Source organism: Colius striatus, chromosome 1 (assembly GCF_028858725.1).
Source record: "Colius striatus isolate bColStr4 chromosome 1, bColStr4.1.hap1, whole genome shotgun sequence".
NCBI classification, from domain to species: Eukaryota; Metazoa; Chordata; class Aves; order Coliiformes; family Coliidae; genus Colius; species Colius striatus.
Window position 1 is genome coordinate 169,542,558 of NC_084759.1, and position 24,611 is coordinate 169,567,168.

At 37.8% G+C, this 24,611-nt stretch overlaps 1 protein-coding gene across 3 annotated transcripts in view; it reads right to left on the reverse strand.

The window, feature by feature from the left end:
* Positions 1-5,560: 5,560 nt before the first annotated feature.
* Positions 5,561-24,611, reverse strand: part of CNOT2 (CCR4-NOT transcription complex subunit 2) — an 89,901-nt gene continuing 70,850 nt past the window's right edge. For 2 of the 3 annotated variants that reach the window (XM_062016370.1, XM_062016378.1), the window contains 9 exons: positions 24,308-24,433; positions 21,479-21,603; positions 19,823-19,943; positions 19,555-19,711; positions 16,206-16,267; positions 16,060-16,109; positions 15,128-15,228; positions 14,484-14,628; positions 5,561-6,728 (listed from right to left, as the gene is read on the reverse strand). In XM_062016370.1, coding sequence (XP_061872354.1) covers positions 6,642-6,728; positions 14,484-14,628; positions 15,128-15,228; positions 16,060-16,109; positions 16,206-16,267; positions 19,555-19,711; positions 19,823-19,943; positions 21,479-21,603; positions 24,308-24,433 — 974 coding nt within the window. In that variant the 3' untranslated portion in view covers positions 5,561-6,641. The remainder of the gene's footprint in view (positions 6,729-14,483; positions 14,629-15,127; positions 15,229-16,059; positions 16,110-16,205; positions 16,268-19,554; positions 19,712-19,822; positions 19,944-21,478; positions 21,604-24,307; positions 24,434-24,611) is intronic. The other variant, XM_062016385.1, reaches the window with a different exon arrangement.

Below are 24,611 nucleotides of genomic sequence, written 5' to 3' on the forward strand. Positions count from 1 at the left end.
ACAGCTGAACTTGATGATACAGCAGACAGGAAGGTACAGAAACAAAGAATAAATATGGGAACCAGCACTTTCCTCTAGCCACCCTTCTCGATCCCCTTCCCACTGCAGATTGCAACGTCAAACTTTGAAAAATAAAGTTGATCCATAGGTTCTCCAAATGGACTATTGAGCAAGGTTTGGCAGGAAGGCTATTAAGAATGTACGCTGTGACATGAATATCAATGCATCAAATCCTGTCCTTACTTGCACCAGTGTGCTACCACGCTGCCCTCGGGCCAGCTGCTCTGTATTCGTCTTCTCTAATAGCAAAGGGTTTCAGAAAAAGTTTGCCAGCTCTAAGCCTGGGATTATTTTTAGTTTTACTTAAACCTGCCGTAGGTTTTTATACCAGGTACTGAACTCTTGGTTAGTCCTTGGCTCTGCTCATCCCTCCCCATCTGTCAGGCCTAGCTGCTGGCACTTGTGGTGACAGCAGCCTCTAGCAGTAGGGCTTTCGTAGCATAAAAAGCACATCTTTCATCAGGTGCATTTGTTGCCAGCCACCTGAAGCAAAACTCCAGCCCTGCTTTCACAGTTTAGATGGGCTGTGACTTCTCCTTACCGTCTGAACAGCTGGTGTTGAGTCTCCCTGTGCTCGGTACTCAGCTCATTTCCTTGCTGGTCCCTGTACATTAAGTGCCGTCAGTCCAAAATTAAGGCAATAGCTCACTGGGTGACACAGTAACCTTGAGAACTGGTCCTCCTGGGTGCACCCAACCCCAACATCATCTGTAGTCGGAGGAGATGCTGAGGCTGTGTTTTAACTGGGAACAGCATTTAACATTCACCAGGCAATCTCACTGAAGTTGTATACAAATAACTTGGAACTCAGAGTCTATTTGGATCAGCTGGAAGTGAAAAATGATCATCATTGCCCAATTTGTAAGAGTGCAGGTGGGTTCTAGTGGTCTGACGTGAAGATTCTAGCTCTGCTGTCACGTGCTGAGGGCAGGAGTCAAGACACGCTGGCTCCATGACCATGGGCTGTGCCAGAAGCAGCCAGGGTTGGGAAAGGCAGGGTACCAAGTTAAATCTCTGCATGAACACAGCAGGGAAACAAGCTGCTACCTGTTTTTTTTGGCTTTTCTTTGCACCACGACCATGGGCCAGGCTTACCTGTGGCCAGCTGCTGATCACTCACCTGAGGGCAGCTCGTAGAGCCTGTGGTGAGGATGCCTCTGCCCGAGTGGTATTCCTGAAAGCTGGACAGCCTGTGGTGGGGCTGGACAGCTCATGGTGTGGCTCTGTCACCACACACCCACAGGGGTTGGCCAGTGGGAACAGGCTCCCACACCTTTGTTTCCTAGCAGAAGCCTACCGGTGGTCCTCACAATACTGACCATGAAGTTGTCTCATACTCTCTTCCATGAAAGTACCAGCAATGAATTTCCTTTTCAAATAGCAAATGTACAAACACACAATAAAAAAAAAAGCCTTTTCAAAATCAATACTGTGCTGCCCACCAGAAAGTAAACCTGCCTTCAAAGGGAAGGAGCTCCCAGGCAGCTGCTGGAAACACACCAGGGGCAGGGAACAACCAAACCAGCCTTTTGGTCCAAAAGAGCTGTAGAGAAAGGCAAAGAGTTTCCACAGAATCTCATTGCTGCCTGCATCAGAGAGCAGCTCTGGGCCACCTGCCTTCCCTTTGTCCCCCCAGCAGAGTGTTAGAGAGCTGATGCAGGATGGTGCGACCACGAAAACTGGCTACTTCACTGGATTGTTTGTTAGAACAGGAGGCCAAACAAGTCATTTTGCTGAAAAATATTTTAGCAGCTTCATCAGGAAAATTCTGACATATACTCATGACCAATATTGGCCTTGTAATGCTGACAAGGGATATGCAATGCAAACAATAAACTGAAGTCTAGGAAAACAATACGCAGGCTCAGTTAGCACTGCTAGTTCTGAAGTGGGTTAAGTCAGTAATATTCAACACTATTCTTCAATGTGCTTTAACATTACTTCCAAAATCAAAGTTTAACTCCAACAGTAAAGTTGTTTTAAGAAGTTAACTTACTATAAGTAATTTAAACCACAATTTCAAAGCAGTCATCCAGTTCCACGTCCTCAGGTCTTTTAAACGTACTAGAAGCTTTCAGACTCGTGGAGATGTGAGCACATACACTTACCAAAGGAGAGAAATGAAAACAGATAAGTCATTTTAATTCTCATGCTACATGAAAATGAAAAAAATCAGTTGGCAATCCAGCCTAAGTGCTTGGCCCAATCTGCATTCTTCACTGGAATTCAGCTTCTAGGAGCACAACTTTTAAGCAGTGGCAGGTTTTGAGGGACGTGATGGAAGGGTATGTTATTTGAAAACTAAGCACACTCCAAAATTTTTAATAGAAGCAATTGTTAAATACATTCAAGATCTGAAATCAAAAGCACTGTCTATCTACCCGAAGCTTAGGATGACAGCTGTGCATTTAGAAGCTCCTCTTGTGTGTGACAGATAGCAATCAAGTTCTCTTTTTTGTTTCAGTCAACATCCAGCCATGGAAATACTTTCAATCAGAAGTTTCGGGGAATTAATTGAAAAAGAAATAAATTTAAATGTGTTCACTTTAGGTGATAAATATTTAAAACCCAATGTTTTTTAGAAAATGAACATCCTTCTTCAATAGCTGTGGCCACTTATGAGCCACGTGTGAGCGAGCAAATGGCCCCACAGACCTTTGGGCCTACCAGCACTGCTCAGGTTGTGTCACAAGTAGTTTCTGATCTCTTTATGGTCAACAGAAAGAATCCCTTGGCACTCTGAAAGCAATTTTGCATCTAACTGCAACAGACAAGCTCTCATTGTGGGGACATTCTCAACAGTTTACAGGAAAGTACAAAAACCAGTGGCTTTGGGCTATAAAATATTTCAAACGTGACACACAGCAAGGTGGTACAATTGCACACCTTTGTATCATACAGATGTCATCTCTGTGAAAGAGCAGCGTGGCCAGTCATGAATCCTGACACACACACAGCCCACACATTAACAGAGCTCACGGTCACGTGCAGAACGGTTTCACCATGTGAGTACCTGCAGGCTTCCCTGGATTACTTGGGTCTGCAAATAGATTAAGCAAGCCCGTGAAGGTTCTCATGTGTTTAAGTATTTGCAGCACCAGGTACTAAGGCAGAGGTTGAGTCCTGAATGGTTTGTTTTGTTTGTTTTTAAACACCCAGGTGAAGTGTCCTTACCTTCCTCCTTTGCAACTCCTTGCTATCCTCAATTCTTCTCCAAGCAGGGTGGTTTGACTCATGGCTGTTAAAATAACTGCAGGTGTTTTCTGCAGTACTCCGGATAATCAAGTGGCTGAAACTCATTTTAACCCTGGGAACCCAGGGCAGTGGATTTCCAGAGAACCTGGAGCCAATGACTCAATAGATTTATAAACACTATGCAATAAGCAGTGACCAAGACTGTGTTCAACAGGCCTGGAACAGGAATAGAATCATAGAACAGCAGGGGTTGGAAGGGACCTTTAGAGATCATCTAGTCCAACCCCTTTGCAGAGCAGGTCAATCTAGATCAGGTCGCATAGGAACGTGTCCAGGCGGGTCTTGAAGACCTCCAAGGAAGAAGACTCCACAACCTCCAAGAACACCAGGTTTATTACTCAGAACTTACCTTGTACATTGTTGTACAACCCTGTAATTATGGGGGGGGGAAACTCACCAAAAATAAGTGTAAAAGTGGCATTCTATTTTCTCCCCTTATTCATAGTGTCTGTTAGTGGAATGTAAAAGCATATTTAATAAGTCTCAGACTGTAACTGTCAGTGTTAAAAATCCCCAGCTCGATTCAGTTGCCAATTTGCCATGTGTGTAACTGTGTAAATGAGGGCTGAGGTTTTCTCCTTTCAGAAAAGCAGCCAACATGGGGTGTTTTTTTTCCAATTTTTTAAATCAACATGCTATCATCAGCTAAGAAGTGTTTCTGATTTTACACTTCATTTTCTGTTTAAACCTGTTTCTCCTGCTTCAGTCCAGAGTGCAACATGAAACTGACTCACAGATTTTAAAGTCTCCCTATATGCTTATTTCATTGACAAAAGAGAGCCAGACTGCTCCTCTCCATGGAAGGAGCAAAGTGCCAGTTCCTTGCTCACAGATGAGGAGCCTGCTAAAACCAAGCACCTTGTATTTTTGAGGTATCATGCATCTGAATACAACAGTATCGTCCAGGTAACATTTTGGAGAACTTAGGTTCTCAATTTCAGCTTAATTGTTTTTAAAGTACCACAGGTATTTGGTAGGATATGATACCATTATAAATGTAAATTATCTTGCTCCCTTTACTATATCTGTTGTTCATTTCCATAAGACTGGTAATGCAGATGAAAAATGACATTAAAAAACCCCAGGCCCATACAAGAAAAAGTAATCACCTTTGATCTGAAGATGTAATACACATCACTTCAGAAATCCTTGAAGAAAGAAAAAAAAAATAAAGGTGCAAAGATCACGGCAGACTTCTGCCAGGAAAAAAAGGCAACAGTAATTTCACAGTGAGCAAGATGCTTTTGGAAAATTACCATTTTAAAAATGTACACATTTCTGTTGGAATTGTCAGATATACGTTTGTGTCTGCTCTCAGAAAAAGCCATCCTCTTTTTCAGCTCTGTTAGCCATCAGCTGGATTATAACCATCCTCTTCTCTCAAGTTGAAAAAATGGTTTGCTTTAATAACTGAAAAAATATATAATCCATAGGCTTACATTTTTATGTCTATCATTTTAAAACAGAGATTTAAAAAGGGTAGAACTTAAAACTGCTACACACCTGATACAGAACCACAGCAATGCCATTAACGGTCCGGCTCCCGAGCGTAATTCAACACGTGCCACCAAGCCGGTTTTGTACTACATACAACAACAGGTCAAACCCTTAAAAATAAAGCCCCAGCAGTCACTGACACGTGCTTTGCTGTCTTCTCTTGCTTTGGTGAGTTCAGGTATTTTGAAATGGTTTGCGTCACCACAGGTGACTCCATGAGAAGTGTCAGTCAGCTCAATAAAAAGGAAGCTATCCGAACGGTTCGAGGTCTTAATTCCTCTGCTCTAGAGAACAGTTACAATGTTCACATGCAGTGTATACACATGTGTGCTTGGATCCGCGAGTCCAAGCAGGAGTGATCATCAAATGAAAGGCATTTCTGTTTTAAGGGGGAAAATACCAACCTGGAGCTACGCTACAATCCGTTCTAAACCAAGCTTCTTCCAAATGTTTCTTTCTGTGATGAACTCTTGAAGCATCTTTCTACCACCCGTAACATTACCCCCCCATCTTTCTAAAGATGACTCGCTATTTGCTGTTACAGAGAGGGGATCCGAAACCAAGGGCAATCAAACTTTTTGACTGTGGAAAAGAACGTGAAACTCTCTCATAAATTTACTTGTCAGCAGCAAAAAGACTCTTCGAGTGTCTTAACCACTGTACAGCTCCAGAGTTTTAATACTTCAACTTGGCTTTTTTTTTTTTCCATTTTTCATTGTTGAAGAAGTAATTTCACAATCTCAAATCAAAGTCAACACTGCAGTGAGGAGAGCTTTTCTACTTTATTACAAAGAGAAGAAGCCTTTATGTGGTCAGAAAATACAAGATTGATCTTTTTTTTTTTTTTTCTCTTCCTATGAAACGCTGCTGTTCAAACAGCCAGAGTGAATTGTCTCAGTTCACTTCTTTAAGTCCCATCACATTCACTTGGGTATGGATGTCCTTGGCTGCTGAAAATCTGGCCCTTTAGTGCACAGGGCGACAAAGTAGTCCCCTGACCAGCAGTTCCAGAATGTCCCGTTTTCATATATTGCATCCATGCACACCTCCTAAAAATGAGGTACAGCAGGGCAAACATTTTCCAAAATAGATGTCATATATATAATATATACACATTCGTACATACATACCTTTATTCATGTGATGTCCAAAAATTTAAAAAAAATGTACACATTTATTACAAAATCGTAACAAAGACTGGACAGTGTTTTGCTCATTCTGGAAAGATGAAGCTCAGTAATACACAACTCTGGAAACTAACCAGAGACTGTGGCAATATCTTTCTTCTAAACAGTCAGATATTCTTGCATTAAGCTTGGCGAAAACTGCCTTTCAAAAACAGAAGGGGAAGTAAAATGAAGGAAGCAAACCTTGCTCATCTTTCCAAATGAAATACGAGAAGGATCTTCACATAAAAATGCACAAACATTTTTTATTACCAATAGTGCTACAATGAACAATGCAAATTTTGTTGTCTAATTTTTTGTCTTTTTTTCCTTTTTTTTTGTTTTGTTTTTACATTTTGGAAAACTAAGTGGTAAACTTTTGTCAGTGTACTCGCTTGTCTTTACAGACCCAAGCTTGTCTGCTGGCAAAAAAATAAAACAGAAACAAAAATTCAGACCCTGCTCAAACTAAAGAAAAACAATTACAAATTTAGTTGTTGGGCAGCACATAATTAGTAAGGCAGGACCTCAAATGGTGACCCTTCGCATGAGCCAATTGCCAGATCCTCAAGGAATTAAAACCAGGATGCCTGAGCCACATCAGTTCTGCAGTTATGTTGAGTATTGTGCTGAGACAGCCATACCCCAAGAAAAGGGAAGTCTTTAGAAGGCTTGCTGAGCAGGGTTGTAGTTGAAGGTTGATGGCAGATGAGGCCTTTCTTCTAATTTGTCATATTCCAGATGGAACTCCTACAATTAAAATAAAATAAAAAAAGAAAAAAAAAAGACAACACCAAATAAAACAAAGTGTCATTTACATGTTAAGACCTGGTCTATCTACCAGTCATACTTGCAAAGTACAAAGACAGAAGAGATCAAGTCCTAACTCATCTTAAGGCAGGAACACGTGATTTTACTGTCTTGGATTCTACAGTTTAAGCAGAAAAAAGTAAAGATCCCGAGCCATTATACCTGCAGCATCTAGGCTCTCGTTTTCTTTCTAATGCCCTGTTACTCTCAGAACCCTAGTGACAATCTCAGATGGTTTTACGTACACAAACAGAAACCACAACTACACAAGCACAGCGTGAGCTGAAAGACAAATCAAAGCTTCTGTCTTCCACAGTATTTTGGATCACCTGATGTCTGGAAGTGTTTTGTGGCATACTACCAGGCCCAACTGTAAGTTAAACTAGCTAGGTTTCTGTTTGGGGAACACTAAAGTAATGAAACCTGCTTAAGCCAGAATTTAACAAAACGTTCCACCAAATTTAATTTTCAGATGCAAGTTTCAGATTTGCCCACCTCTCCTGTAAATTCTGAGCTCCTTGCTCCTGCATCGCAGTTTGACAACACCTTTCAGGACAAATTCTCTCACTGTCTTATAAACCACCAAACCGCAACACAGAATAAAAATCATTGCTCATGTACTCGGGTGCCACACAAGCTCCTGGTTCATCAACAAGCAGCTTTATTGTTTCATCAGCACAATCACCTGATTTTTGTTTGAGGATGTCTAATTTGCATAATTGTAAAACATTTCAGTGATCCAGTAGGAATTCTTACTCTGACCACAGCAGCTACTACAAACCAGATTGCAACTACCCTTGATTTCTAAATTCATCCTGGTTATCACATGACCTTGATTTGTGCAGACAACCCTAATTGGTGCACTTTGACATTTGGTGCTTGTTACTTTGTTCACACAAAAAGGTACAAGGACTTACTTAAAATCTTATTGCTTCTCAGATCCCTTCAGCAGTTTAACTGTGTCTCATCTCCCTTTTATCTTCATCCAAGAATTAGAGTAAGCAGAAGTTTCAGAATTGCTCTTTAAAGGTACTTCCTGGTAATTCAACAACAGCTACTTGGACATGCACCAAAATTTACTTTGCCTAACCCAGTGGAGAACCACAGCAGAACAACATCTGTATCTGCAGAGTAAACATCCCCTGCTATTATTACACACAAATGAATACTTCAGAGTTGTGAACAGGTTATTTTAGAAGACTCCCTTAAGTAATTAAATAGTACAACATTGCAGCTTTTACAGGTAGACAAATGAATTTAAAGATTAAGCCAATGCAAGACCAGGAATAAAGTATAGGAAACCCAATTGTTAGACCTCTCCTCTTTAAGGGCAAACAAGGTCCATCCAGCACAGAAAGAACACTCTGGAAAAAAACTAGGAAAAAAACCTGGAAAATCCTAGCAACACCTTAGTGAGCATACAGCCATTTCCACTTATGTGCTGCACATCTTCACCTCTGGTTCCTCACTCCCTACTTCAACCAAAGGAGTCTTTAGCTGATTGGGGGTTTTTAATTTATTGTGGTGACAGGTTTGTTTGTTTGGACTTTTTTAGGTTATATATACACGAGACAATTGCTTTTGTCACTCCTAATTAACACTGCACACCAGCTGGTGTATGTTCTCTCTTTGTGCAGATACACGCATGTGTGCTGATACTGAAAAGATGCCTGCTCCCTCTTTTTGTCAGAAGCAAGACCACAGTGTACAGATCTATGCAGGTATTTTGGTGTTGAAGGCCGGTTTAGGTTGCATAATTTAGGTTTAGGAATTCTGAAGTCATAACAGAAAAATACCACTGAAACTTCTCTCCCATTCATGGCTTTCAAAGCTTCCATTTTGCAGATAATCATGGAAGGGTCTGCATGTTACCATCAATCTACGGTCAGCATCAGTCAGCACACTCTGAAATGCCTTCAAAATCACCCACAAAAAATGGCTATGAGCAGCTAAAATGGACTTTCCAAGCTAAAAGTGGCTGTGTGCCTCTATTGGCAGTAGTAGCTGCAAGCAAAGTGTGTTTGAAATAAATGCTCAGCAGCTTGAGCGGTCCTTTGTGTGCCACAGACTGGGAACCCCTCATTTAGAAGGAGGAATACAATTCCCTACTAAATTTTGTTTACTAGCATGGGAGTTCCATCTGTCATCGATTCATAAGATAAACAGGCTTAAAACAGCCTTTTTGATTGGCATCCCAGCATCAGTAATGCTCAAGTCCAATATCTAGTAGTGCGTAAGAACACCTAAAGTTGTATCTGACAATACCAAAAAAAGAAGTCATTGACCAAATAATTTTGAAAACTAAAAGGCAATTATTTATTACAGATAGAAAAATACTTATATTACAGGCATACTTTATGGCTTTGCTTTTGATTGCAGGGGCCACTGTGGTTTAGGATGCAAACAGTAGCACTTATATTTTTTAATATAAACAGATACAAATAAAATGTAAAAAGATGCCATTTATCCATAGACAAACATCTGTTCAATTGTTTTCTTTTCCACAGGGAAGTAATTATTAAGAATTAAAAACCTTTTATTAATCAAGAATAACGAATACTAAATGTGTGTGGAAACTTATATGCACGTGTGACACTAAAGAAATTGTTCTATGCAGAGAAATCAATCACTTAGGTCATCTGAATACTTGTTTTGATGGCAACCTTACATAAGCCTGCACATGTACAAACAATAAGAGGTACTAACACTAAAGATAGAAGAGAATTGCTTAAGGTGATCCACAGCATTAACAGAATAAAATCAAACAAAAGTTAGCAAAATAGGAAATGTCTTGAGGACAAGATATTCTGGACTGTTTCTAGCAATTATGAAAGCATTTCAATTAATACTGGTCTAAAAAAGGATACAGAGTAATTTAATATAGGCAGCAACTCTTACAAGCAAATAAACACTTGGAGATTTCGCCTTCTCTCCCTTAACGAATTCCACATTTTATAACTACAAAATCAAAGTAAAAAGGGTTTTATAAATCTTGTTCCTTAAATGGGATTACTTTTCAAAGGAGAAATTCCAGACAGTTTACATCAGATACTTTAAATCAGGATTCCAGTAAATGTATAATTCTAGAAATCATTTTTGGTGTCACATCCACTGCCCTCCCTCTCTCCTGTTTCCTCAATAGCAGCAAACTATGTAGCCAAATCCTCAGTGAAACAAAGCGTCTTTAACCATACCGTACTTTCCACATGCCCTAGGATGAAAACCCATATCTATATATATATCTATATACAACTGTATCCAGCATTTTCCTGCATTTTGTTATGCATTTAAGGTGAAGTTTATTGTCACTCATATCTGGTCCCTATTTACTATCATATATCAACATAGAATTAATATGATTTTAGTTCCTAACAGTTTAGGAATTGTCTCATTACTCAGCTGTTTTGCTGCATTGCCTTCTTTGGCAGTCTGTTATCTATTAGGAATATAAAACTAAAGCTTACAGCTTAATCAAGAAGATAAATATATTATTTGATGTTTCCTTGAAAGAAGTTACCCAGTTTACTGGGCTTTGTTACAAACAATCTAGGACACTATTTATATTAAAAAAATCTGTTAAAACACATCTGGTTTATGTTTTTACAAACTTAGTCTTAGATTTTAGTCATCTTAGCCAAATAAAAGTTATATTTCACTCTATCTATCTTAACGCAGTATAATTTCAAATAGGTACAATAAATACATAAACTCCTAATGTATCACGTTTGCAAAGTGCAACACACCAAAATGTGTGCTGCCCTGTATTTGAGCCTCACGCTAGAGCAACAGACAAATTTATAAAGCACCTTGAAAAACAACTGAACTTGCACATAAGAGACAGTAATTTACCAGAAATAATTCCTGCCTGACTAATGAAACCGTTAAGCAGCAATTACTACCGTGGCCTTCTAAGTAGCTGATATTCCCAGCACTCACTAATAATGGAGCATTTATAGGAGCAGACTGCAATTTATCGGAATTTTTTCTTTTTTGTCCCACCCCAGCTTCTTATATTTTTTATTTCCTGAAACACTAATTAATACTTTTGTGTTTGTTATTAAAAAACTACTTGGCCATACTTTTCTTCTCATTCAAAGCAACACGGAGCTATCATGTTACTACCACTCTTGTTATGGCGAGTCTACATTAGTCTTCCTGCAAGGAGATGTCAGCTCCAGGAATTACTACCAGACGTAACAACATTACCATACAATGCCAAGGTTACATAGAATCACACAGAATCTTAAGGGTTGGAAGGGACCTCAAAAGATCATCCAGTCCAAACCCCCTGCCAGAGCAGGACCATCTAGAGTGGTCTCACAGGAACTCGTCCAGGTGAGTTTTGAATGTCTTCAGAGAAGGATCTGACATACGTTTAAGTTCCTCTTTATTTATCACAGATGGAAATGTTATAGAATTATGACTAGCAAGTGATTCCCTTTTCCATGTAAGAAACCAGCAATTTTTCCCCAAAGCTTTCTCTAGCTTCTTGTGATCAATACTCCACTTACCTGCTGTATTTTGCAATAAACTAGAATGAAATTAAAAGTTTAAACTAATATTGCAGTTCTGATTTTTACATTAAACAACACATATGTGTAAAAGAAAAGATAGTGATCTCTTCCCATGGACACTGGGGAGAAAAAAGAAAACCAAAAATCATGTTCCTTGTTAACTTACTGCAGCAGGTGCAAAAAACTTCAGAAAATACCATCCCTACCCTTACAAGCTATCGATTGTACCTTAATGTTGGGGGAATTATTTTCAGTACTTAAAGAGAAGAGAATCTGTATAGATCATGGGCCAAAATGATTTGGAGAACAGTATTGATTCATATCTCTCTTTCACTGCAGTATCTCCAGGAAAACCAGCAGATGAAGCCAGCTCTAGTCTTTAAAAGAGGCATGTATGGTGCTAACTAAAACTCAGGCACTGGATGCAGCACTCGGGACTCCAAACAAAGATAATACTGTCTTCAAAAGTAATGCTTATGCATCAAGTAGCAGCTTCATATATTTACTATAGGTAGACTAAGAAGAGCACTAAAGAGGTTACTATCCTTATACAATGGGCACCGCTTTCTCCTAGTAATACAAATGTGGTGTTTCCACATAGGGTGAAAACTCAATTCCATTGATACATGAACCTACATGATCCTCTTATTGCTCATAAATAAATGGAACAAATTCATTTGACTCCAAAGAAGAAATCTATCCCTTCAGAAGGTAATTACGTCCCCTCTGATGATTTTACCTAACAATAAAATAGCTTTAAACAGCATCTTGGGAAACCTAAGAAAGTATATCAAGCAGCAAACAATTCCAGTAGAAATTAAAACTATCCTTTTGTTTGAGGTTTACTATGAGGGGAGTGATGCTTTTGCAGCTACAAAAAAACCATACAAATAGGGCTTGCCATTAAAACTCTTGCTTCCAAAACCTTGTGTCCAGAAGAAAGGCAGCTGAAGCATCGAGTCACACACGCAAACGTACTGAAGAGCTTCCAATATAATTTGGGGCCACTAAAACATTAATATATGAGAAGAGCTTACAAGAACTAAGCAAATTTACTGGGCGAGGAGGCAAGAAAGAAAAAGTGCACTATACAGAGTTATTAATCTCTTGATGACAGTGACCTTGAATATACTGTCTAGGAAGAGATGCGCTTAACAGGGGACAACACTGGACTGTATTCTCTTTAATTTAAAATTGATGTTTAAAAGTACATCAATAGATATATAAGTGTTTAACACAATATTTTGTAACCTCCAAGTGTACATATGCAACTTGCTCACAGAAACGAGATGTCTTTTCAGCAAACAATTCACCAGTTAGGCTTCAGGTGAAAAGAGTCCCGATTAAACGAAACATCTAAGTATGTAGAACCACAAAACATAGTTCCAACATGCTGGAATTGCATCTGTTGAGTTAAAGGCTTCAAGACTAATCTGGACTGTTAAGTCTTTAACAATACAGAGTGTCATACCGTATCTACAGAAGGTCTAACATGAAAGTTTTTATTCGCTCTTTCATTGATGAATCTAACATGTCAGTTCAACTTGAAGCAAAATCATGCCCCATCTATAAAATCTCATGTAATCAAACGAGTGGAGAACAGAATTCTTAAAACTATTTAACTCAAACAGACTCTAGGTAGTATCCCGTGTAATGCATCTTTTCTTTCAGTTCCAGCTGAAGCTGAATGCATCAACTTACAGAATTGGTTAGGTTGGAAAAGACTTTCAAGTCCAATCACTAGCCTAACACTGCCAAGCGCATCATTAAACTAAACCACACCCCTCAACATCTCATCTGGGCGTCTTTTACTTATCTCCAGGGATGGTGACTCAAATACCTCCCTCGGCAGCCCATTACAATGCTTAATAATCCTCTCAGTGAAAAAATTCTTCCTAATCTCCAATTTAAACCTCTCCTGGCCCAACTCGAGCCCATTTCCCCATGTCCTACCACCTATAACTTGGGAGAAGAGACTGACCCTTACCTCACTACAACCCCCTTTCAGGTAGTTGTAGAGAGTGATCATGTCTCCCCTCAGCCTCCTCTTCTCCACACTAAACAATACGAGTTCCCTCAGCTGCTCCTCATCAGACTTGTTCTCCAGATCCTTCACCAGCTTTGTTGCCCATCTCTGGACATGCTCCAGCACCTCAGTGTCTTTCTTGTAGCGAGGAGCCCAAAACCAAACAGTACTTGAGGTGCAGCCTCTGTAGGGCAGGCTACTTTTCGAAAGAGCACGTCTCTCGCCAGGTTAGTGAACATGAGGCCACCTGATTACTTCCAATAGTATTTTCACACATATTTACTTCAGAAAAATATTTGCTTTAGTGGGGAAGAGAAACCACAGAAATCACAATTCAGCTACTAGAAGACAGCGTACAATATGCTGGAATGGAAGTTGGATGGCCTTAGAAGTTGAAAGATAAGGAAAATCAATTGTCTTTGGGAGAGGGTGGAGAAAATTAAGCACAATTCTATACATTTCTTCATCTAATCAGTCAATGGTGAACATTACTGACAGTATTCACGGACAGAAACAAACAAATAGATCATATGTAGTGTGAAATGAGAAAACTGTAGCTTGCTGATTTCTTTAATGCCTCTTGGCCCTGAATATGGAAAACAAGCATCATGAAAATATGTCTCCTAAAAGAAGCTATTTATTTCAAAGTACTCTGATGTTCAAACACCAGAGCACCAAAGTCCTACAGTATGCTCAAAGAGAGATAGTACCAGAAAACCAAAAAACGCACTCCCTCACCCATCCCATCCCCATTTTCATTCCAAAGTGAGATGTGGTAGCTCCCTATTTAATTTTCTAATGGAAAATAACAGAGTATTTGCAAGTAGAATTTCTAAAATGCCAGATAGTGCTTTCTATTCTCCAATCCTGCACTTGAAGAAAAGTTTCAATTTTAATGTAACTCATAACAGACATTCCACATTCTTGTACTTCCCAAAGAAAAATGAAAATAGAAACACAGCTCCTCGTTTTCCACAAGCAAGCCACTGATTTGGGCAATCTTTATTCCCTCAGACCACAGAAATTAAGATAGTGAACTTAAACAACACGAGGTTTAAAAGTCTGAGATTTTGGGGAAGAAGGTTGGTTTTTACTTTTGTCCTAAAAATATGTAGTTGACAGACTTAAAAAATCTGCACAAGGGAAAAGAGATACCTTAGCTACTTTCCTCCAGTTAAGACAGTCAAAGAAGTAATATGTTCCCCTCTCGTACGTATTGGTTTTCATTGTTGGCTCCATGCCGGGTGCCCTGGTGATCCATACTCGTTCTTCTTTGTGGTATCTCCAATCCCGGTTAAATCTTTCATTTGTAATAGGAAGGGAAAAAAAAATTAGTGTTAGTTATCTGAATTTGATCTAATCAATTAAAATTTTAAGGATTCCGCTCAAAACTGTACAATGCATTCAAAACCAAAACAAAATCTCTAAAACATCTGCATCTCATACCTCTTCCATACAATTACACCTCAAACTGCTCACATGCGAAACTTTAAGAAGTCTGGTAGGTTCAAACAACAAACTCTTCTTATAATTATTTACCGTTTGTCTTAAGTTAGATGTTTAATGATGACTAGCACCTGCCACTTTTTCACAATGCTTCATAATAATGTGAAATTCCACTATATGAATGAAAAACCCCATACAAAATGGAACCGAGGTTGGAGGAGGTAGTTTTTCCTGGCTTTAGACTAAGTTTCTGTTTTCCACGTCTAACTTCTTGGGATAATTTTTTTACACCTACTACTTCATTACTGCAATAGATTAAATCATATAAGACTGACGAAATAGTTTGAACGTACAGCTCTACTGCTGCTAATAGCTGTAATACATCTCCTCCATTCATGTAATAGAGATAAAACAGGAGATCTTCTCCATATCGGCCAAGTTTTATTGCAGCCAGCTGCAAAAGATTGAAGAAAATGAGGATGAAAAATCACAATAGAGAAATGTTTTAAGACATACTATCCCACTTAAATAACACAAGGATACATCCAGAATGTGCTTCCATCCTAAGTGTGTTGCAAATGATACTCTAATATAACAAGAGTAATAATTAAGAGAAATGATTTTTTTTCTTCACTTTTAGTTAACCTTTCCAACTTAAAGGATACAAATAGAAAAATAAACAGAAGTGAGGAATCAGCAAGACAAGAATATTCTCCCTATACTTGTGTGTGTCCTTATCTACTTTCTTTTTGAAATTAAAAAACCCAAACATTCACATGTATTTACTCACTCCACACTCTATTAAGTAACACAGTACTAAAATTTCTTACAGTATTGGTTAATCATCCCTCTCACAGAACTACAATAGTTGAAAGAAAATACATTGAACAAAAAAATCCCCCCAACCCCGTAGCTATGGAATGCAACAGACAAACGTGAGACTATCTTGAACCACAATCCTGAGCTTGTCAGAAGAAATATCTCTGATTTAACATGGCATTTGACTATTATAGTATATGGCCTATCAGAAAGTTCTGCTTTGCATGAAGGACCAACTCTTAAAAAAAATGTGCTTTTTTGCTAACCATGCTCGTTCTCAGTTTTGTCTTCCCTTTTATTTTTCCAAGGTGGAATGGGTGCATGATATGTCCAAATAACTGGTTAATGCACAAGACTGAGGATATCCATAAAACACACTGATTTTAAGCATTATCTATCTGAAAGGAAATTTAGAATATTACTGGTAATAAATTAACAAAAGATACACACACACACACATACTCACCTTATCCCTAATGTGAATGTTAGTTAAGTATTCAGATGGAACATGGAAGTCTAAAAAAGAATCGGAATTGATGCAACTATTAAGACATGTAAATGAATAATATTTGCAAATATTAATACTGAATTAAACAGTTACTTCTCTCTTACCTATGTCTTGAGGTCGACAAGGTGACGATGCCCAGGGTGACGCAAATTTGGGATAAAGATTCCTGAAGGAAAATAAAAGCACAAACTTATCAAAAATAAAACCAAAACCCAACCCATCAAAGAAAAAAACCCCTCCATAATCAACCTCACAAAGCTAAAACCTATACCACACAACCAAAATCACTAGCTGGGGTGACAAGGAAAAAGAAAAGGGAATTCCCAGCCTGCTTTTGTAAAACAGTTACATTTATTCACTTTCTTTTTAACCTCCAGAGTAAGATTGCATTTAAACTGCCGTGGGAATCTAGAGGGTCAAGATTTCCTGTTTTAATTTATCAGCCTTTTAACTTAAGTTCCAGGGATCCCAAGCATCTTCAGGGATCCAATTTTATACAGGATTTCCATTTGCATAGGAACAGCTGTCAAAAGCCTGGTGGGTTCCGATTTATCACCCTATAATTTTAAAAAGAGGAGGTAAAGCTTATACTGTTAGGTAATATTTTCCTCTAAACTAGCCAGTAAAGATTTCACTCTTCTATTTTAGTGAAATTTAGAATCGAATCCCAGCACAACATGAATCGAAGTTTATGATGATGTCATATTTGACATTTGATCATATTTGTCTTTTCTGAAGATTTTGTTAACATATATTTTAAAAAATTTGGAGCCATTAGTTTAATAAGGAGACAATGATCAACCTTCCAACTCCACTACAATGACTAATGTAATGAGGAACGAGTCTTCTAATTAACAGGTAAAGAAGTGAAAAAAAGAACTGAGCAAAGTGTACTTTTGGCAAGCAGCTACAGCTTGCTTTTAATTATTCATGATAACATGCTATTACTGCAAGTTTTGTAAATGAAATTTGTGTATAGTACACCCTATCAAATTTTTGCTTCCTTTTTTTGTCAAAAGCTCACTAAAAAAAAAAAGAAAAAAAAGATCGTAAAGCTACCAAATTACCTGAACACAACCAACTCCCAGCTGAACTATACAGGCCAAAATCTACATTGGTAGAGTGGTGTCAATCTTTCTCTAGCTTAACTAATCTTACTGTTAGCAAAAACTTATGCTTTAGAGCCTGAAGGATGACTTCAGCAGCCAAATTCTGCAGATGTTGAAAATAACAAAACCATTTGGATAGGCATTGCCCCAAGAAGATGAGCATTATGTGTGCCCTAGAGGTTTGGTTTCCTAGGGCAAAGAATCCAGGATTTTACAGATGCAGACAGCACCTCCGTATGCCATAAAAACAGAAGAGTTTGTGCACAGTGTTCCCCCTATGATACAAACAGAACTCTTGTAATTTAACATTTTTCAAGGAGGTATCGGACAGCCTGTGGTTTGTTTGATGAATATTTCTGAAAGCTTCAGAACATGAACAGCTACATAATCTCTAAAGAATTAAGTAATGTAATTTTTTTTAATGTAGAATTTAAAGTTATCCTAAGGAATTAAAAGTGTATTTCTTAACAAAGAAACACAGGACTGGACAGGTAACACATAATCATTCCTTCAACAACTGAAATAAATCTTTACCTATCTGCACAGAAAACTTATATAAAACTAGGAGTTAGACAAATTCAAACAATTAGAGATATACTTTTTTTCTAAAAGCACATTTATTGTGTTAAGTGCTTAGGGCAGAGTAGTATTTTTTCCATCAAAAATACCTCACAAGGCAGAAACTTTCAGCTTTCCACATGTGAAATGTTTTTAGTTATCTTCTATATGGTAAGTAAACTAAAAATATTAAAAATCCAGCTATTATACTTACAGCATAGGTGCTAAGGAAGAGCGAGAGCATGCCAGCTATATATAGTGTTCACACACAAACACACACAAACAATTGGGATGCTGTATTCAGGAGCTGTGTAACACAGCTACAAGTCATCACAGGATCAAAGATTGTTTAGTATACCCTTGTGATGAGGTATTACGTAAACCTATGAGGTTTTATGTAGACTTTCCAATAGGTATACTAAGCTTAAGCTTAATGCTAGTCATTCATAAACAACATGATACAAAATATAGTATCACTAAAAGTAGTATCAGTACTACTATTCTGTATGTCAATCCCTAGAGAAAGTAGCTGTATAACCAAATGATACAATCAAATTCTACCTGCATTTAGGAACAACTCAAGATTTCAGATACAGATGTACCTTTTAGTTGATCAAATTAAGTTTGAGCAATCCATACTAAGAACAGTAAACTACTGAAGTATTGTGTGGATCCACAAGACAGTGGGACACCTTTGGATGATTGTTCAGAAATATTTTTAGAAGTGTCAGTGGCATAAAAATTTGACTAAGTTTTGAGAAAAGCTGCACAGAAAGAAGTTCTGGAAGTGGTAATTTCTAAAAAAGTTACATCTCTAGAAAGAAATACATGAATTACGGCCAATTATTTCAAGACAGAAAAATCAGGAGCCATTTTTCGTACGCTTTGCCTCTCACCTTGATACCCAAATTTATCAATCTTCCCTGATTATATGTAGCTCCATATAAATTTGTGAAACACACAAGCTCTGTGTGTCTGTGTACTGTTTCGTCTTTGTTTTGCTAATATATCAGGTGTAAACCTTAATATATATACTCTGTCAATAAGGCTAAAACTATATAAACCTCTGCTGAAACGTGATGATGAGAAATTCTCAGCTGAAACTCAGAGTACCAAAAACTAAGTATCTCTTAAAATTAGTCACCTAGACGATACCAGTTTTGTCCAAACTGATCTAGATTCCTTCTTTAACTAGTAGAAAAAGGGAGGCAACCTGGGCTGGTGATTCATGTCACCTATCTTAAGGACTTATCTTACTAGTCACTAACTGCTTTTCTCCCAAACCCCTCTACAGGAAGCCTAGATGACTAAACCCAGGTGAATGACTAGAAGTTAACTATCAAATTGCACTTTAATTTAAATTAATCTTTGGTGAAGGATAACACTGTAGATGCTCTACTAATTATTATACCAAAATAAATCAAATTTACCCCCTGATTCCTTGAGGATATCAACACCTACCTCAGCAATATTACTATTTGAAAAATAACTCATACACAAAATTTATTAACAATACACTGTCAACTCCTCGAAGGAAGTCCTAAAGAAGTCAGAAGAATAAGCAAAGCCACCAGGGTTATAAAAAACTTGCACATCAAGGTCTCAGTATGCCTTGAAGCACAATTCTCTTGTTTATGAAAATTTCATTTTAGCATCATTACATTTTCAAATTGTATTTGGCAAAATATCTTGTGGGTGTGTTCGTCATGTGAGCTAAGTGAACCTGTTACAAATGATAGCATAATGAAACAAAAAATGAAGATAGTACTAAAAACCAGAAACTTACTCAGGAGAGTTGAGATTGAGACCTAGTGTTGTTAAATCACTTCCTAATGCAAGATGTACCATTCCTGGATCTGTCTCTGCTGCCCTGATGAATGTTAACAAGCCAATCATGCCAAACTGGTCCGTCACCATCCCTTGAGGAATGTTGGTAACCCGACCTGGGAGAGAACAACAAATTAATTTTCTCCTTTCAAGAAGTGGAGGAATCAACAAGGTGATCTAAATGACTGTCAAAACTTTTAAAGAAGAAAAAGTGAAACGCCACATACCATCAGGTAACACCTGGATCCCTTTTTTCTGCTGGTTGTTGTTTTGCGTAGTTGAACTTTTATCTCCCGGAAACTTGGGTCCATCTGTGCTGGATGATGTTTTGCCTGATGTACTCAAATTCTATTAAAACCAATTTACAGGGTTGTTATGATGGAAACAGACCAAAATGAAAAAACTTGTTGACTGTGTGTTTCGGTCAAGCACTCTAAACCAGTACACATCTAGTCACTCTAATAAATTGGGCACTAAAATGGAACCAAGCTGAAGCTCTTGAGTCCTGTTGACAAGCCCTATGTAATATTTACCACTTCCTGAAGCATACCTGTCATACAGTCAGAGCTATTCATGAGTCAACAGCTTGCAGTCTAAAAGGATAAGAACATATTTTACACCTGAGTTTACACAATGGATGTCCCAAGTGCCTGTGACTAGAGGGTATTTCTGACTCATCACATCATATATTTTTCCCACACAGTCTTGTTCCTGCATAGCACCCTATGACACAGCAACAGATAATAACTCAAGCCAATTTCAGGTGCAAGCAACATACAGTTGGCTCATTTTCAACTATCAGGAAGGAGATGTAAACACTATGTCTGGCAAGAGAACTGTGATTGTGCTCCAGGAGCCCATATACTGACAAAAGATATCTTACATAACTATGATTTCTTATTCTTTATTGTTCTTTAAAATATGTCTGCAGCAACACAATGTAATCATATTTACTCTCTCTTTCCTTACTGTATTCAACATTAATGGTGCCAGAACATTTTCCACACGATAAACCCAGCTGCAGTATCTGGGGGCTAAGCTTCTCCCCCGCCTCTTTTTTGAATAGACTTTGTAGTCACACCTACTAGCTACTCATCAGTATTTACGAAACTTATTTTTTGCACTTATAAGTAGTAAAACAATGAGAAACTGTAACATTTTGTCAAATCTGTGGGAAACTGTTTTCTGATAACCAAATTGTATACACCTCTCATTTGTAATAAAAAAGCAATAAAAAAAAGTCCCAAATCCATCATCTTATGATCTAAGCTATGTATCTAATACATGATAGAATCATAGAATGGTAGGGGTTGTAATTACAATAACAATTGAGATAAAAATGTATCCCACTAATCTACCATATACCTATAAATGCAATGGTCTGTATTAAAAGAGCTTATTCCCTGTGATCACTCCTCCATCAAGAATTTGACCTTGAAGTGATATTGTACTATCTAATGAATAAAGGATTTGACAGCTTTGAAGAAATTGTCCAAATTACTACTACTGATGAGTTGGTATTGGTAGAAAAAGAAATTCTGAATTGCAAAACTTTAAAAATATATACCAATTCTCAAAAATACATTTTGAGGTGTTTTTTGCAACTTCCTCCCTGACCCCTCCCTCAGATATGAAATAATACACTGAAGTTACATGAAATTAAGAAAGCAAGGTCATGGTGGTTGTTGGGACCAAACAACTTCCTGAGAAATTCCATTTATACAGTTACGTATGAGATGTTGCTTACACAAAAATTCTTGTTAATTTTGAGGGGTAAGTTTGAAGTCTTATACTACAAATGTAGTCACTACCCATTTTAAAATATAATCACCAAAAGAAGTGTGAACACTCATAATACAAAAGAAGATTCAAGGTTTACTTACAGATTTATTGTCATCATTACTCGATGTTGGGTCTTTGTAGCTGGAGCCTGGTAATGCTGGAAAATCTTCATTGTGTATTGAAAAGTCCTGGGACTGCTCACTTGCTGGTTTTGTTACCATTCCAACTATCATCAAAATGAAAGCAGGAATAACATTAAATGACTGCTAAGTAAAGGATTGTCTGCTATTGATCTTGCTTACTGTCCATTTTCACTATGTGCAAGCTGTACAGCAGAAATGACTTTCAAAAAAACAGGTAAACCAAAATAAAGCATATTCATTTAAAACATCCACACATATTAGACTAAAGCCTCTTACTTAAGGGTGAGCTGAGAAACACTCTGGGTTAAATTCATAGACACATCCACTACTTTAAGAATGAAGCCCAGTACTTTTACCAGAAACAGCACCTGTTTTGCACATCGAAGCAACCAAATAATCTTTATAGGCATTATTATAGCAGTATTTAAGGAAATCCACTGATGAAGGAAGGATGTACTGCTTTTAAGATTATAATACATATTTCCTCCATCCCCTAATTGCATGAAGAATTTCTAGGCATAATCTCTTTAGCAGTATTGGTTCTTAAAGGATGCCCAGCTAACTTGCAACAGAACATACCATCAATGAAATACTTGCCTCTGACATAAGTATGACTCCTACCTTCAGTATGAAAATTGAAAGCATTTAGCCTGTAACTCTCAGTGCTTTGACCCTAATTGGGCCAGTCACATTGGAACATGGTTTCTGACTACTGAAAAGCAATTTTTTTTTTTTTCCATTCCTAGTTGGAAAAAAACCCAAAAAACCACAAACAACACAACAACCAAAGAAAAGCTCCCAAGGGCAAATATTCTTTGCTGAGAGACAAAGTAGTAATACAGTTTTGGCTGCAAACAAGACTGCACTAGAGAAAGAGATGACAGGAGGAAGTCTGAGGTCTATATTTCAAAGATTCTGAATAGATGTATAGGATCTAAAATAGTTCAGTAGATGACTATATATGAATTTCCCTAGTATTCTGAAGTAAGAGATCAAAGTTCCTTTATTTAAGAAAAGAAAATGCAGTCAGTTAATCTTGTTTCTGCTGTTCACCCTTTTCATCTGATTTACTGCAATTTCTTGTCCTGGATGACTTAATTCAGTAACGAATTAACTGTGTTGCATATTCTCGTTTTATCACAGAATCACAAGGGCTGGAAGGGACCTCAAAAGATCATCTAGTCCAACTGCCCTGCCAGAGCAGGACCACCTAGAGTAGGTCACACAGGAACTCATCCAGGTAGGTTTTGAATGTCTCTAGAGAGGGAGACTCAACAACTCATCTTTGAAGCCTAATTTTCCTAAATAAGCTAAGCATGAAGAAAGTATGTCTCTACTTAGTTTCAAACCTTCTTTTTCTTGACAATAACCAAAAGCACTCTCCACTTTTGTATGCTGTTGCACACCCCCATTTCTTCATTGTTTTTGACCACCATATCTATCTCCTGCATTAAGCAGATGCTCAAGAGAACTCTTCAGACAAAGAAAGTCCTTTCCTGGTTGACCACAGAGTCATGCAAACAGCTGTGCTAGCACCAAAATGAGGAAATGATTTAAGCACAGGAGCAATCATAGATTTTTCACGCGGCACTGCTGTGGAACGTTGGACTCCAGCTCCATGCTGGAAGTACATTTGTGTTGATCTCCTTCCCACCTCTTATCAATATAATGGCTTCTCTTCCAGAGATAGACAAAATATCATGTAAACACCAGCTATACTAGCTCTCCACTGTCTGTGTGTCTTTATTTGGGGAAGTGACTTTCCCTGTGTTGAGGAGCACTTCAGTTTAAACTTATTTAGTTCTTTCTCAGAGCTATCTTAAGCAGAGGGCCCTGGTTACACCCAATCCATGAGGCTACTTTCTTCTGATAATGTGGTATCTATTATTTCTCTCCAGTTGAAGCTGGAGATATCTCTGAAAAACACTAGCTTTTTATAGTTACAAAACACTGGGTTATTTTTGGTTGGAAACTTGACAAGTGTCACAAAAACAACTTTAGGTTATAAAAGCAACTTTTCAGAGTAGCTGGATGCAACATGCACGACAAAATCTACTAAAGCAGTAACAAAAAATGCAGTGTGCCTTACACTAAGTTTACCTGAGTTTTTTCCAGACCCAAATAATAAGACCTGTATCCACCTTAAAGATTCTCCTTTTATTATTTTTTAAGCTGTTCGGCAAGAATTAAATAAGACAGACTTGGAACCTGACCGATAACAGTTTACTGTTTACAGCTTATCTTTTGAAATCTGATGTTCATCCTAAGAGTAACAGTGAACAATACTACAGCAAGTACTACCAATAAACAGAAAAAAAAATAGTATGTTTACAGTTGCTGACCTTTTACACAATTATACCTCTAGTGATCAAATATTATTTCTGAGATTTACTACACAGACCCCGAGAGTTCCTGTATACATGAGATCAGAAAATAATCTATTGCCCAAAAAGTGTCTAGAGTGGGCAGCTTCAGCGTACTCATACTCTAAAGACTGAAAACCTGAACACCTATATTGAGAGTGAAACTAAAGAGGGCAAGTTCTAACACTTATAAAAGCCTGAGGGGACAAGGGGGTTTTTTGTTTGGTTGGTTGGTTTTTCATTTGTTTTGTTTTTGAAGTTTTTTGTTTTGATTTGGGTTTTTTGTTTGGTGTATTTTTAAAGAGACTTAGGGCCTCAAGTGTCTCCCATTTTTGAAAAGACTATCTATTGTCTTATGAACAGTAAAAGGTGAATCAAACAAATACTGACTGCATTCAAACAGCTTTCAGAAGTACAGTCTTACCATAGGGTGCCCTTCCAGCTAAAGGGTTTATTAATGGAGTTGGATTGCCACTTCCTTCCCTTCTGTTTCTGTCCGCTAGTGCTGGAAAATCTGAGAGGTCCAGTCCCGTTACATTTTCACTTCCATCTACAATAAAACCAGATACATTAAGTTTGCTTAGGTTTTTCACTCGAGACTTCATTATGTGCAAGACAAATGTAGGGATTTATTTTCTTTCTTCAAGTTGTTCTTTTACTCTTACTACAATTACTACAAAAAATTATAGCATCTGTGTTATGAGACTAGTCTGAAGAGCATCCAGGCA